Here is a 14,601-nt window from a genome sequence, read left to right on the forward strand (position 1 = left end):
TTTATTTTACATGTTTTTTTAAGTGATAGTAAGGCAAATCTCAGCGAGAATACTGAGTCTTGTAGAAGTGAACAATATTTTGATAATGAGTTGAGTTGTTTAAGAGACTATAATTTAATCTTGACTATATGACTTTAATTTGAATCCCGTTTCTATATCGTGTTATATTAATTTTTACTAAAAAATCTAGAAAAAGTACTAAAATTATGAGTGACATATATATTTTTTAACTTTATTATTAATAATGTGTTATATTAAAATCATATATGCATATTTTGTATTTTCCCCGTATATAAGTTCTATGATTATATTTTTATAAACATATTTTTTACTATTTATCATAATATATATATTTACATAATTTATATATCTTTTTTTTTCCTGCTTGTATTTAATAATTATATTCTTATATTTTGAATATAAGGTAATAAATTAATATATAAATTATAAATGTTAAATTATTTTTTAAAATTAATAATATAATTTTTTAAGATAAGCTCCAATTAAGCTCGTATCAATTAATCAAATCTCAAATTCGAACCGAAAACTCACTTAGATTGCTGTGATTGTGGGTGTGAGACATAAAAGAAGAACGATTAAGAAAAGGATATTAGTGGGACAGATGGGCGGTGCGAAAAGGAAACATCTAGGAGCGCGTGGCAATGTCTTGAGAAATATAAGAACGTCGTCATCTACCTTAAAATGAATCTCACACGTGTCACTATCTCACTGGTTTACATTTTTGTCATGCAATTTTCTTTCATATTTTTAGTTTCAAAATTATTTTGGCCGTGATGCCCCTCCAATATTATCTATTTACAATATTAGTTCATTTCTAACTGCAAATCCACTTCTAGGTCTTACTCTTCATGTCACATATATATAAGACTGAATTGATCGTATTATGTAGGTAAAATTTTAAATCTAGTGATTGATCTCATAATTACTATACTAAATAAGTCAAAAATTTAATTTTGATGTGTCATTCATGAAATTCAAACACATATTCTCATACTTGAACACCCCAATTTTTGTCACTCAAATTATCATTTGAGAGTATATATATATAAATAATATTATATATATTCATTTTAAATAAATAAATGGGTATACAATTATGTGTTATCATACAAATTAGTAATACTTTATCTTTAATTTAAAATTACACAATTATACGATAACACATATCAAATATGTATCTATTTGTGTATTTAAAATATGTATATATAATTTTAGTATATATATATATTTGTTACGGTCTCAAACATGAAACTTGAAATTTTAGTCAAGTTTGGACGAAACAACAAGACAAAACAGAAAACACCCAAAACCATTAATGGAGTTTCTAGTTTTTACAAATGATTCAAGAGTTCAGAATTATCGATTTAGGGCAAAAAAATATTAAGTAGGATTTAATTTTTTTTTTTTTTTTGGTTACAGAAAATAATTCTTATTTGTTGGAGAAGCCATGCAAGCTACGAATGACAAGTAGAAAGCAAAATTTGCATGCTTTTGAAAATTGCAATGGCTTCAATATTCTTCATGTGTGGTGTCGAGTTGAGAGCCTTGGAACATTCAACATGCCCTTATCTCAAAGTTTTACGCAGGAGAATGCCCCTTTTTTAATTATTTTTAACGAATAAACCCTCAACCATCCCCGACGGATAGTTGGAGTAACAACTGAAAAGACTTAATGTATAAGAGAGCATAAACTCAAATCTCCTTTAATGATATATCAAAATTAAACTCTTGATTTATTTGATTCAGTAATTGTGGATTCGATAACTGGATTCAGAGTTTATCATGCTCAATATGGTTGGTTTCAATTGGTTTTGACCTAATATAACAGTCTGACTCAAGTAAGGTTATTCATTACCAAAAAAAACGTTATTCCTAAACTGATATTTTTGTAGCAAGAGGAAAATATTATAATTTATTTTTTTAAATTTATTTTATGAGATTAAAATTATGTGGGTGTTTAAAGAGTGGTGGTTGAATAATATTTCCTAATGTGGAGGATATGGACCACAAAGTTATGTCAATTCTTTCAAATACAAATTTGGGCACGATGATAAGACACAAAACTTTATTTTCCTTTAATAGCTTCAATTCATTAAAGAAAGAGAAAATGTTTGCATTGACTAATTTGTGTATGTAACGTGTGTATGTTATCGAAAGAAGTTGAGATAACCAAATTAATAACTCCTATTTCCATTTCAATGGCTACCAACATATTACATCAATAGACCTCCAACGGTAGTTTGAATGATAAAAGAAGAAAATTTCAAGTATAAGACTTTTAGTTCAAAACTCATTAACAATATATTTATTTAATTTAGTGGTTTGAGGGTCAATCATTGAAACTGAAGTTTTATCTGTTTGGTATAATCGGTTTAATCTTGAATAGACAATTTAATTCAAGTATGATTTTCTCGTTTAAAAAAAAAAAACATATAATATAACTAGTAAGGACAAATTATATATGAGAGATTTTTTTTTTCAAATATGCCTATGAATTATGTCGAAATCCATCACAAAATAACTCATATCATTAACATTGTTAGTTTGTATTGCCTTGAATTTCAAAGTTGTTGTAAAGATGGATCATCCAAAAACATTCTTGATTAGATGGTCATAACACTTTGAAAAAATTAGAATAACTCAATGGTGTTAGTGATGAAAAGCATAGTTTTTTTGCTAACGAAGAAATCTTATCTAGAATTCTGGGTCTAGTGATCGATTATATAACAACTGTAATATATTCTCGTTGATGGGTCTTGAATTTATATTTTTTGTGTATAAATTTTCTTTCTTTATCACTTAAATTACATCTAGATTGACGAAAAATATTTTAACTACACTTTCCCAAAATATAATGTGGAAATGGAAAGAGTAAATTGAATAATTAATTTTGAACCCATTTGTGGGATGTTGAAATGTAACGAAAGGTCGAAAATTTTGAGAATTTAGTTACAAAATTAACTTTAAAAGGTTTAAAATGTTTAATACGGAAAAGACACGTGTTTCCACAAGAACTCCGTCTTATGTTCGATGAGTATCTAACTGCGCCCTGAGCCGAGCCTGACTCCAAAACCTCTTAACTGCCCAATGTCTGTGAAGAAACCTCAAAAACAGCACTGTTAGATGACGTGTCGCATTATGACAGGGTAAAAGAACAGTGTCAGCTTGCGGCTCGGCTATTGTAGCAAATCTCAGATGCATAATCTGAACAGTAACCGTCCTTGGTCAACACGTGGCAAGATCTGACAGAGGTATCACGTCTTGGTAAATTTGCGATGTGTGACATCTGTCGGACGCGTGATGAAAAAGTCTGTTTATTACATCAATGCTTTAGCAGACAAAATAGGGTTTTACTTGTATGCCCTTTTGATTACCAAGTAACATTAAGCTATCAATCAAAACGTCAAAAAAAAAAAAAGCATATTCTTTTCTTTTCTGTAAATTAAAAATTATTATTGGTGTAAATTTTATATACAAGATTAAATAGCATATATTCAAAGGATTATTTATCTCCGTATAATTGGATCTATCCAATTTTGAGGATTTAAATGAACAGTTAAATAATTAATAGTATCACGTGTATTTATATTTTATATATAATTTAAATATATAAATTATATATTATTATATAATTAGATAATTTGAATTAAATATAAAATATTATTTAATTATATAATAATATATCAAGCAATATTATGTATACCTATTTTTTATACATAATTTATGTAAGGATATTAATTAAAATCGGTAAAATTTTTTCTGCTTAAATTTTTTTAGGCAAATGTATAGTGATTTTATTTTTATAAGCAAATTTACTTTTAATTTCAAAAATACTCTCTCTAACTTATTATATGATTTTTAACAATTTGTGTGTACATATCACACTGTATGGGTACGTACAGGATGCGTGAGTGTACGTAGGATGCGTAGAATGAATACAGGGTACGTAGGATGAGTATAGAATACGTAGGTGTGCATAGAATATATGGGTACGTAACAAATATAAATATATAAATATATATATATAAAAGACGGTGCGAGTCTCGCACTTTGCTTTATATATATATATATATATTATAATATAATATAATATTTTAAAAATATAATATATATATAACAATATAATATATATTTAAAAATTATTATTATTTTTATATATATTATATATAAATATTATAATATTTATTATATTTTTTAAATATTATATTATAATATTTAATATATATATATATATTTATTTATTTATTTATTTATATATATAAAAAATAGTATTGCACGCCCTCTCGCACTCTGTCTTATATATATATGAGGGTGCGTTTGTACTTTACACGCACTCCGTATGTACTCACGTAATCTACACGTATTCACACACTCTACACGCACTCATGCATCCTATACACACTCACGCACCCCGTACGCACCTACGTACTTTGTACGCACTCTGTACGCACCCTGCAAGCACTCCACATGTACTCGCACACCTACACGCACTCACGTACTCACGCACTTCGCTCGCACGCACCCACACACTTTGTACCCACCCGCACGCACCCTGTACGGGCCTTGACATCTCACACATGGAATGGTTGAAAATGACGTAATAAGCCAGAGGGTATTTTTGGAGTTACAAAAAAATTTGCTTATAAAAGTAAAACTACTGTACGTTTGCCTAAAAACGTTTACGCGAAAAAATTTTTGCTGATTTTAATTAATATTCTCATTCATGTACACAGTGATGTGTCATCATGTAATTATGTGATTTTAAAAGATGTGTCATTATATGATATCCAATCACATGATAACACCTCATTTGTGTACATAAATTATGTACCAAAAATATATGCACATAGTTTTATTGTTTATCATCTGTATACCTAAATTATATATTAAAAGTGTGTACGTATGAAATTACTCTTAAATAATATATTATTGCGTGATTGAATTATTTTAAATTAAAGGTAAAATAATATTTAATCATATAATAATATACCATATGAGTACTCAACTAGGGACTTAAAACTATGATAATATATTATTTGATCCTCAATTAAATATTCAAAATTACGTATACATAGTATTATTTTTTAATCTAAATAAGACTATATTATTGGTGTAAATTTTATATAAAAAGATAAAATTATTTATATTGAAAGGATTCCAATAAAACTATATACATTCAGTTTTGAGTACTCAATTAGGTACTCAGATAATATGTCATTTGATTGATAATGATTTTGCATTAAATAAAACTATATATATAAATAAATTTTATAAATACACTTATCTGTATAAATTGAGATAATAACTTGTAATTTGATGATGAATAACATTATGTGCATAAACAATAAATACAAACTTGTACATAAATGATGACATGTCATCATGCGATTGAACGTTATTTTATCGTTAATTTAATACGATGATATATTATTATTTATACATAAATTTATATACATTGTTTAAGCATATAGATTTATTAGGAGGTAATATGATTGTTTACTTTTTTTCTCTCTTGTTTCAAAATTATCCGATTAAATACTATAATTTCAGTTTGTACAATTTATTTGTATATGTACTATTATTCAAATTAAATTAATAATAAAATAATAACTAATCATAATACATTATCTAAATATTTAATCGAGTATTTAAAACTGTATACATATAGTATTCCTCTCCTTTATCTAAATAACTAGACAATGAGAAAGGTGAGTTTGTGGCGGAGGGAAAGTGGAGATGCAAAGTCCAATGGAACATAACAAAAATAGGTAGGCAGCAGCACGATGCTTTTCTTCTAGCTCTTGCCTTTCCGTTAATGGAAAAAACTGACTGAAGCAAAAGATCCACCAGGATTTCGGGTCAACATCGAGGGCCCTTTACAGAAAGAAGGGCAGGTGGTAAGTGGCAACAGTCATAGGCCAAAAACAACCACTGGTGTCACATTTTGCATACCCATTTCTACTATAACATGATTCTCGACCATGATGGGGTTGGTTAATTTTTAGTCAAACTTTGCCTTGGCTACATACCATGGTCGGTTTGTTTGTGGGCTTAATGCTTTATGCTAAATGCTGGCTGAAGATGAAGATTTAAGTTAATAATGAATCTTCTAATCAGAAAGAAAGTAATAGAAATTTTCCTATATGAACTAACATTAATTATAAGTTTATTTTAACAAAATTAGATAATTTAATAATTTAATAAAAATTTATAGATAAATTTGAGTGATTAATAAAGAAAAGTGTAATATACAAAGTTTATTAGACATTTGACGGGAGAATCAATTACCTTACTATATATATTGACTATATATTTATTTCAAAATCTGATACAGTATAACTTATCCAATTGAAAACTGTCATCTAAAGAAGTTTCTCAAGTTAAAAACCACTCACATCAAGAGATAATTTGGATAGATAATCTCAACAGTTTTATAAATTCAAATTACATGAGGTTTTTGATATTGTTATACCTTGAAAGTATTTAATTTAATATTTTATAATTTGTGCATAAATCCCGTGAATTTAGAATTGAATGATTTCATTTGTTTATGTAAAATAAATCTTACAAAGAGATGACATGATCAAAGTCAAATCAATTCTTAACAATATTATGGTGGCTCCTGATAATAAGAAAGGTGAAATTTTAATTACAGACTCCGAAGAATCATACTTGGGGGTGCATATTTGAGCAATCTGGGCAGCAGAAGCTACCTTTGGCTTGACATTTTAAGCATCCTATTGACTTTACTTTTGGTTCATCTCCACCTAAAATTGGATACAAGTTATCCATGAAGCTGAAATTGAATGGTTCATTTGATTTAACTAGTCCTGTTCCTTTGCACCTTGAGCATGCTATCAGCCTCAAATTGCCGCATTTTTTGCACATTCCCAGAGAACTGCAATTCAAGATCCACAGGAAAGCATACAGTTATTAAAATTGTATACATCAGGATGTATGTACATAAGATGAAACAGACATCTTTCTTTCAGAACAGTTCAGAGTAGGTACTTGGCCATCTAACCCAACTCAATACTGTAGATGCCCTATTGAGGTAAGTCAGCTACTTGGATTCCTTTTCTTTTCTTTTCTTGAAATGATAGATGGTTATAAATGGCGCTGTGACCTTTACATTTGAGTACAGCTATAGATGAAATCTCAGTAAAACAGAGAAATGCTATGAAAATATTCTGTATGTTAAAGAGTTCAGAAACATAATTAGCAGCTTGAATTTTGGCAAAGCAAAATAACTTAGTTGCAATTGTCACAGAATAGGTGGTGGTGAAAACAAGAAGATGAAAAGGTAACACCTTTGACACATGCTGCCAATAGAAAATCACAGAGCTGAGGCATTTAGAACGATGGCAACAATGTTTGTTTGTTTGTAAAGGTTATAACCCTTTTCTAGCAGCATTTCAGTCAATGCTCCAGTGCCAGAAATTTCAATTTTTTAGTTTATTTATATTAATTTTATGAGGTGCTCCTCCTTATATGAGTGAATAAATTTGGATAAGTTAGTGCATCACATTGCATTGCTCTGGGGTCTAACTCGGATGCTAATTGAAAAAGACTCAACTATGCAATTTAAGACTAACTTCTTAGGTGAAGGATTCATCTTCTTATTAAAGGCTAAGACTTTATTATAATCTCGAGTGTAAGGTATCAGACTTGGATCTTAAGTCGAAAAATATAAATTTCTGGTGTGGATTTTAACAGCTAGCTTTTGAGGAGTGTTTACTTAGGGCTATCAAGGAGTTAGTGCACAACCAACTCACACCTATGCTCCATAGGTAAATACCATGCTTTGCAGCCTTAATGCCAACATGGATTCTCTTGCGCTAGCTCCAAGCTAGCCTCGAGTGAACATACTTTAAAAGTTAGTTGTTGAGATTAAAAAGCTCCAAAGCCATATAACCTCACACCAAAGTTTATATTTTCCAAGGTGTGATCTAAGTCTAATATTTTGCACTTACGATCATAAGAGACCTCCTTTAGTTTTTCATTGTTGCCAATGTAGAATTCCCCCTACTCAACCTAAATTATGGTTTAAAAAAAGACAACTGAGAACAAATTAACTTCTATAACAGCACTTACACATACCAATGCAGTAGATTAGACTGAATCATAAAGCTGAGCGAAATACAATCTAAAACATAATTTGTAGAACTATGCGATTTCTGTACACTCTAAAACTCAAAGTAGACTATAAATAAATCTATCAATTCCAAGGATGAAAATTCAGACCTAATATTCTAAGCTTTAAATTCCCTTTTCTCACAACAAAATTGATACATGGCACAAAGCTTTTACAATAATTTACCGGTCAATTCAGATGACAAACAGCATAAACATGTAAAACCCAGAACAGCCAGACACTTAAACTCTCAAGTGCTAGCTAAGGTCTTATCTTCACAAGCAACTAAACATCAATTATTATTGAAAGCAAGAAAGAAAGAGAGATAATGGTAATAGGATGTAATGTAGATACCTTCTCTGTTGAGAAGAAAAGAAAGCATCAAGTTTAGGGGCAGCAACAGTGGAGAACAACAGCAGAGCTCCTACGCCAAACCCTGCTATTTCACTTGCCGTTAAACCCTCCATCTCCCTCTACTTCCAACCAACCAACCTACCTGACCATTTTATCAACTCGCAGCGCCAATAATCTTATCTCAAACTTTTAAGGATTTAAATCATGTTTACGATGCTCTAGACCAATGGCCTATTAGCTCAGTTGGTTAGAGCGTCGTGCTAATAACGCGAAGGTCGCAGGTTCGAGACCTGCATGGGCCAGATTTTTGTTTTCCAGTTTTTCATATTTGGGCCTGGGCTGATGCACTGCCTGGGTTTTGGGCTTGGGCTCAGCAGGCTTTTCCATTTTTCAGCTTTAGGCCCGGGCTGATACACCCCTGGGGTTTTGGGCTTGGGCTCATGTTTGCGTCAGGTATTTGTTGAGGTTGTAGATAGGCCTAATTTCGAATCTAAACACTATGACTAATGCTGATTCGTATATGTAAATGTTATAAAATTGGTTTTTAATTCGATTAATTGTTGATCAGATGAAATTGGTTTTATTTCCCAAATGCTTCAAACTAACGATATTTAGAATGAAAATTTTTATATCATTCATTGTGTTGAGAAAGGAAATCTATCCTTTTTCATAGACTTTCTCATTAAAAATCCAATAAATTCAATAACTCACACGTGAATCGTCATACTCTATATATCTAGATAAAGTATAATGATATTCAGCAAAATTGGTCACGCTATGTCCAATTTGAATTTAAGCCAAACAAAATGAAGTTTGTTTTTGGCTCAAGCTCATTGAATATAGAGAAACATTAGTTCGTATTCAATTCACTTCTCGATTTAAGAGTTCATGATTGACTTGCACCTGATTCAGGTTCGTGTGGACCACTCAGACTTGGTTTGGGTTCTCATGAGATGTTTGGTTTGACTTCCCTGAATAACGTTGTTTCTTTTAATTTTTTTAATGATGTGAGCCGTACTTGGCTTGCATAATTCGGGTTTTAATTCAAATTCATTTTCCATACTACGCCTTAGCTTGTATTGAGTTTGTCTTCATTTACCTCATATTTACATTAGGGCTCCTTCGAATAAAACTTTTTTTGAGATCAAATAAATTCGTTTCGAATCCAACTCTCATATCCATATAAATTAATTAACTTCCCGTACTATATATTTACCTAGATGATATGAAATAAAACACTTTATTAGCAAATTTCTCAACTAATTAATTTTTTATACTAATAAATGATATTATTACATGCATGCATGATATTAAACATATAATAATTAAAAAGCTACAAATGACCACATTCTTGCTTCTTAAAAACTATAGCTTCCTTGGTGGTGGCATAATAAATTATTATTTGCTTCCCCTCCAGGAGTAATAGCCGTCCCCGGCTGATTTTGCATGGCCATCTTGTTGCCATTACATGTTTCTTGATGACCATGCTGCAATGGAACCTCAAAGTTCCACAGTCCATCCCACAGCGCTTCATCTGCTACCACATAGTGATCCGACAGGCCAGATGAAAAATCATCATACGCAGCAACAGCCAGCAAGATTTGATCGTACTCCTCCGTGGGGTGCATGGAAACCGTGCTTTGTTGATTTTCTTCCACTTTGTTATGTTCTTCTTGTTGTAGTTGTTGTGCCGGTGCCTGTGCCTGTGCGGCGGCCTGTTGCTTTTGTTTCAGAAGTTGAGCCCGTTGTCTCTCCAGTTTTTGAGATGATTTTTCTTTCTTCTTGAAATGGGTCCTCCAGTAGTTCTTTATCTCATTGTCTGTTCTCCCAGGCAAGTATCTTGCAATTGTTGACCACCTGTAGGAGTCATATGCTCTAATTAGGATTATGTGTTTGCGAGAATAAGAGCGTTTGAGTGGTGAAGGAGAGATTCCCGATACAAGAACAAAAGTTCAAATCCAATCTCCTGATTTATCTTATACAATAGGGTCGGCTACTAGACTTAGGTTACCTCTTATTAAAAAGGGTTAAGAAGAAGAGAGAGAGAGAGAAGCATTACTTGTTACCCCATAAAGCATGCAATTCAATAATGATCCCTTCTTCCTGAGGTGTCAATTGGCCTCTCTTAAGCCCAGGTCTTAGATAGTTCACCCATCTCAGCCTGCAGCTCTTGCCGCTCCTATTCAATCCTGAAAATATACACAGAGACAACTCATAATATGGATCATATTCTTGAATAAGTAACTTTTTAGAGCATGTCAAGCTTTCATTAATTACCTGAAGACCTGGCCACGGAACTCCATCTTCCTTCTCCATGCAAGTTAACATACTCGGTAAGTAGCTTATCTTCTTCAGGAGTCCAAGGCCCTTTCCTCCAACCTTGTGCTGTTGCTTCCCAACCCATCATTCGCATCATTATAATTCACTGTCACTACCTTTCTAACTTACTATTTGTCTCGGAATTTCCTGACACAAACTCCACATAAACCTTCCTTTTTATATATATGCATGCTCCTCTTCAATATCAGTCACTCACTTCCCCAACTTTACTTTAATGAATTTTTAATTCCAAGCTGATCTCACTATCACTACCTCCATCTTTGAAATCAACTTTGATTCAGCTCCTTTCTTCGAAACTGATTCCCCCTCTAGAATTAGTCCAAGTGTTAGTAATTCATGGTGCTCACCACCTCATTTCATCATCTTATCTTGACCAATTGTACAGCACCATTGTTTGATCTTCTGAATCCTGGTCATTGCACGGCATACCGACAATTGCAACACATTTTAAAGTATACAAATAAATCGTAAAAATTTATTTATCCAAACTAAAATTATAATATCTCATTAAATTATTTTAAAATTATAAAAATATAAACAATTATATTATTTAATTATAATTTATCATTTTAATATATACAAATATATTTATATAATTTATTTATATGCATAATTTCATTCTATATTCCCGACAAGGGATTGGAAACCTGATTCAAAGCACATATAGCAAGAAAGCAATTGTGGGTTGTTGATGTTTACTTGAAAGCGGCTTTATTTCCAATAGTTTTGCACCATTTGTTGGCCTAAGCACTCATTGTCACCTGGTTAAGGAATTGTTTAATAGCTAATGATGCTTAATTAATTAGCATAAAGAAGTTTCTAGCATGCCAGTTAAGGTAATGGGGGTAATTATTTATGAAAAAGTTGATGACTAACTAGGCTACACCTGGCTCTCTAGACTGCATGCAATTAGCATAAATGGAATTTTAGGGCATTGTTTAATTGATTAAACTCAATTGTTTATTCTTTATATTTGCCTATTTTTAGGTATTGATAGCGTAAGATCAATAACATAAAAGTTATGGAAAGATGGTGATGACAGCCTTTTAGAACTTGTTAAAGTGCTAAATTTTAACCTATTTTTATCTTAAAAGATAGTTTAAGTAGCAAATAAAAATTATTTTAAATGTGAAAATAATGGGTAAAGTTTTATTTACGGTATTTTTAGATCAAATTTTTGATTATTTTATTATAATAGTTGTAGAGTTGTTCAATAAATCTAGATTTTCGTTTATTTAGTGTGATCATTTTAATCTAAATAAAATAATTTAATTTAGATAAGGTTTTTTTTAAAAAAAAAAATCTAATAAAAAATGTTGGATATGATTGTGCCAAGAAGATCTACATAGAGAGAGCTTTATGGGTTTCTGTCTTTTGGAGTTTCCATTCAAATTAGACTACGTGGGATACACTTAGGCGTGTGATTAGCATGTTAATTATTGCTAATCCTTTTATTTTCTTAAAAGAATTACTTAATCAATGGCCCGAATAGGAAATCTTCATTGTAAGATTCATACATGTGTCTTGAAATAATTTGAACTAAAAACAAAGAGGATGTTTCACGTTGAATCCACTCTTCCATGGCTACCTCTTTCATAGATATTTTAAGTTGAGTAATATTATGTGTATAATTTTTGTATATAATTTTATTTATAAATATCGATATATTATTATATAATTAAATAATTAAAAATAAATTAAAACCTAATTATACGATAATATATTTTAATTTATGCACAAAATTTCATACAAAATTTTATTATTATAAATTTAGAGCTTCTAGATGATGGGTTTAGTCAAAATCATGGAATAAAATATGCTTTTTGCAAAGTCACCAAGAAAAGTAAATTCCTCTCTATAATTTGTGATTTGCGTAACAACCAAGTTTTGGAAATATTCTAATTGGAATGTTACTTATTTGTGTGATATTACTCTTAATAAAATTTTTATCTCTGCACCATAATAGATTTTAAATTCATCATAAATAATAATTCAATAAACTAAAATTTCTCGAAGCATATATATAATTATCCGCAATCACATAAATCATGAATAATAAATTTTAGACGTTATGATCTTCGACCTTTCTTTTCGCCTCAGTTTAGGTTTATTTCATATCTCCTAATTATTCTAAAAAACTTATTTTACAAAATAATGGATCTGTGTTTGCAAGCGTTTTATTGTATTTGTATTCATCATTGGTCCCAAATGTTTCATTGTATTATTATTCATCATGGATCTGTGGATCTTTTATCGTATCATATTCATCATAGGTCTGCATACCTCTTATCATTCATCATATATTCTTAAATATTTTATATTTCAGTCATATTTTTCAATTTATAAATTCACCAATTCCTCAACTTTACTACATACATGCTGCAAAATATATCTTATAAAATTGTTCTTGCTTAAAAATATTTTAGAAAACTACTTTTAAAATATATTATTTGTGTATCAAATTATGTATTCAAAACTGTATACATATAATATTACTCTAATTATAAACTACAACGATTAATTAATGTGCATATAGCTTTCAATTCCATGAGAGATCCAGAAAAAGCTGAGATGTTTCTGGTTGATTATAGTTTATTGGCTTAACTAGAATTATATGTCTAGGGGACCATCTATTCTTCTGCACCAGTCTCCTTTATATACTAATGGGATTTTCCCAGTTTTGTTTCTTTTTTTTTTCAGCTAACTATTGTTTAAAATCTTATTTTCTTTTGTATTAGACCTTCTAAAACAAGTTAAATATAAAATTCCAATACTTGGAAGCCAGGAAAGTCACCTGGTGGAACAAAAGTGTGAAAGAGAAGGCAGAAATGGGAACTCTCTGTATAAACTTAATTACGCGGAGCTGCATTTCTGTCTGGAAAAGGCCTTCGGTTTTCAGAATTACATGGGCCTCAGCTTTTCCTGCTAAAGGACCAGACATTCATTTTTTTGAAAGAGTCCAATGGGAGACCAAGAATTTTCCAGGATAGTTCTTGTCTGCAACAGTTACAAATAAAGAGTGGCAAAGGAACGGAATCACCCTTCGAAACCAGTTAGTAATATATAAAAATCAAGCTTTTGATTTATTTGATTTAGTGATTATAGAGCCAATAATTAAATTTAAAGTTTTATCTGTTTGCTATGATTAGTTTAATTATGAAGGAACAATCCAACTCAAGATCTAACTCAAATGAGTTTCCTTGTTTAATTTAAAAAATAAAAAAACAAATCATGCTACATCAAATTATTATTAGAATGTGTTACTTTTATAGTAAGCCCATATAATATATGTAAGTAACAATTAGGGGTGTAAATGAGTGTAATAGTACTTGACTCAAACTCAATTCAATGACATTAAAGGAAAACTTGAGTATAAGTTTAAGTTCGAGTTTGTCCAATTAAAAAGTTTTGAATTTGAGGTGGGTTTGAATAAGTCAAGTTTGATTTAAACAATTGTATTTGAGTAAACCATATTTGGCACAAATCAAGCCATAAATAGCTCGTGAACGGCACAAATTGTTTATACTCTAGTATCAATGTGGTATGTTTATCCCCGTTATGATTTTTTTTATTAGATTTGACATTTGATATAATTGGTAATACTATTGAGTTAGCCAATTGAACAACTTGGGAATGACTCGGCTCGTTTCTTGAAAATATGACAGAATGAATCACAATTTAGCCATCACTAACGTCATTATTATCACAATATATGTTAACTAAATCAATAATGCTCCAAACCATTCTTCAGT

At 30.4% G+C, this 14,601-nt stretch overlaps 2 protein-coding genes and 1 non-coding gene across 3 annotated transcripts; 1 reads left to right on the plus strand and 2 right to left on the minus strand.

Moving 5' to 3' along the window:
- Positions 1-6,544: 6,544 nt before the first annotated feature.
- On the minus strand, positions 6,545-8,682 carry LOC123197614. Its single transcript, XM_044611939.1, has 2 exons — positions 8,510-8,682; positions 6,545-6,919 (listed from the first exon to the last, which is right to left on the minus strand). The coding sequence occupies exons 1-2, from the start codon at positions 8,620-8,622 to the stop codon at positions 6,688-6,690; spliced, it is 345 nt and encodes a 114-aa protein (XP_044467874.1). The 5' UTR covers positions 8,623-8,682; the 3' UTR covers positions 6,545-6,687.
- A 55-nt stretch (positions 8,683-8,737) lies between these two features.
- On the plus strand, positions 8,738-8,811 carry TRNAI-AAU. Its single transcript has one exon. It is a non-coding gene; the product is annotated as a tRNA-Ile (tRNA).
- Positions 8,812-9,817: 1,006 nt separating this feature from the next.
- Positions 9,818-10,925, minus strand: LOC123197131 (MYB-like transcription factor EOBII). Its single transcript, XM_044611280.1, has 3 exons — positions 10,787-10,925; positions 10,569-10,698; positions 9,818-10,366 (listed from the first exon to the last, which is right to left on the minus strand). Exons 1-3 carry the CDS (start codon positions 10,923-10,925, stop codon positions 9,868-9,870), a joined length of 768 nt encoding a protein of 255 aa, XP_044467215.1. The 3' UTR covers positions 9,818-9,867.
- Positions 10,926-14,601: the final 3,676 nt, after the last annotated feature.

This window comes from Mangifera indica, chromosome 15 (genome assembly GCF_011075055.1).
Source record: "Mangifera indica cultivar Alphonso chromosome 15, CATAS_Mindica_2.1, whole genome shotgun sequence".
In the NCBI taxonomy this organism is placed as follows: Eukaryota; Viridiplantae; Streptophyta; class Magnoliopsida; order Sapindales; family Anacardiaceae; genus Mangifera; species Mangifera indica.

Excerpts from the sequence above, each read along its gene's own strand:
- LOC123197131 (XM_044611280.1), bottom strand. The coding sequence starts at position 10,925 with ATGATGCGAATGATGGGTTGGGAAGCAACAGCACAAGGTTGGAGGAAA. Across the intron at positions 10,699-10,786 it reads TTCCGTGGCCAGGTCTTCAG|GATTGAATAGGAGCGGCAAG; the intron begins GTAATTAATGAA and ends GTATATTTTCAG. Across the intron at positions 10,367-10,568 it reads CATGCTTTATGGGGTAACAA|GTGGTCAACAATTGCAAGAT; the intron begins GTAATGCTTCTC and ends TGACTCCTACAG.
- LOC123197614 (XM_044611939.1), bottom strand. The coding sequence starts at position 8,622 with ATGGAGGGTTTAACGGCAAGTGAAATAGCAGGGTTTGGCGTAGGAGCT. Across the intron at positions 6,920-8,509 it reads TTTTCTTCTCAACAGAGAAG|TTCTCTGGGAATGTGCAAAA; the intron begins GTATCTACATTA and ends CTTGAATTGCAG.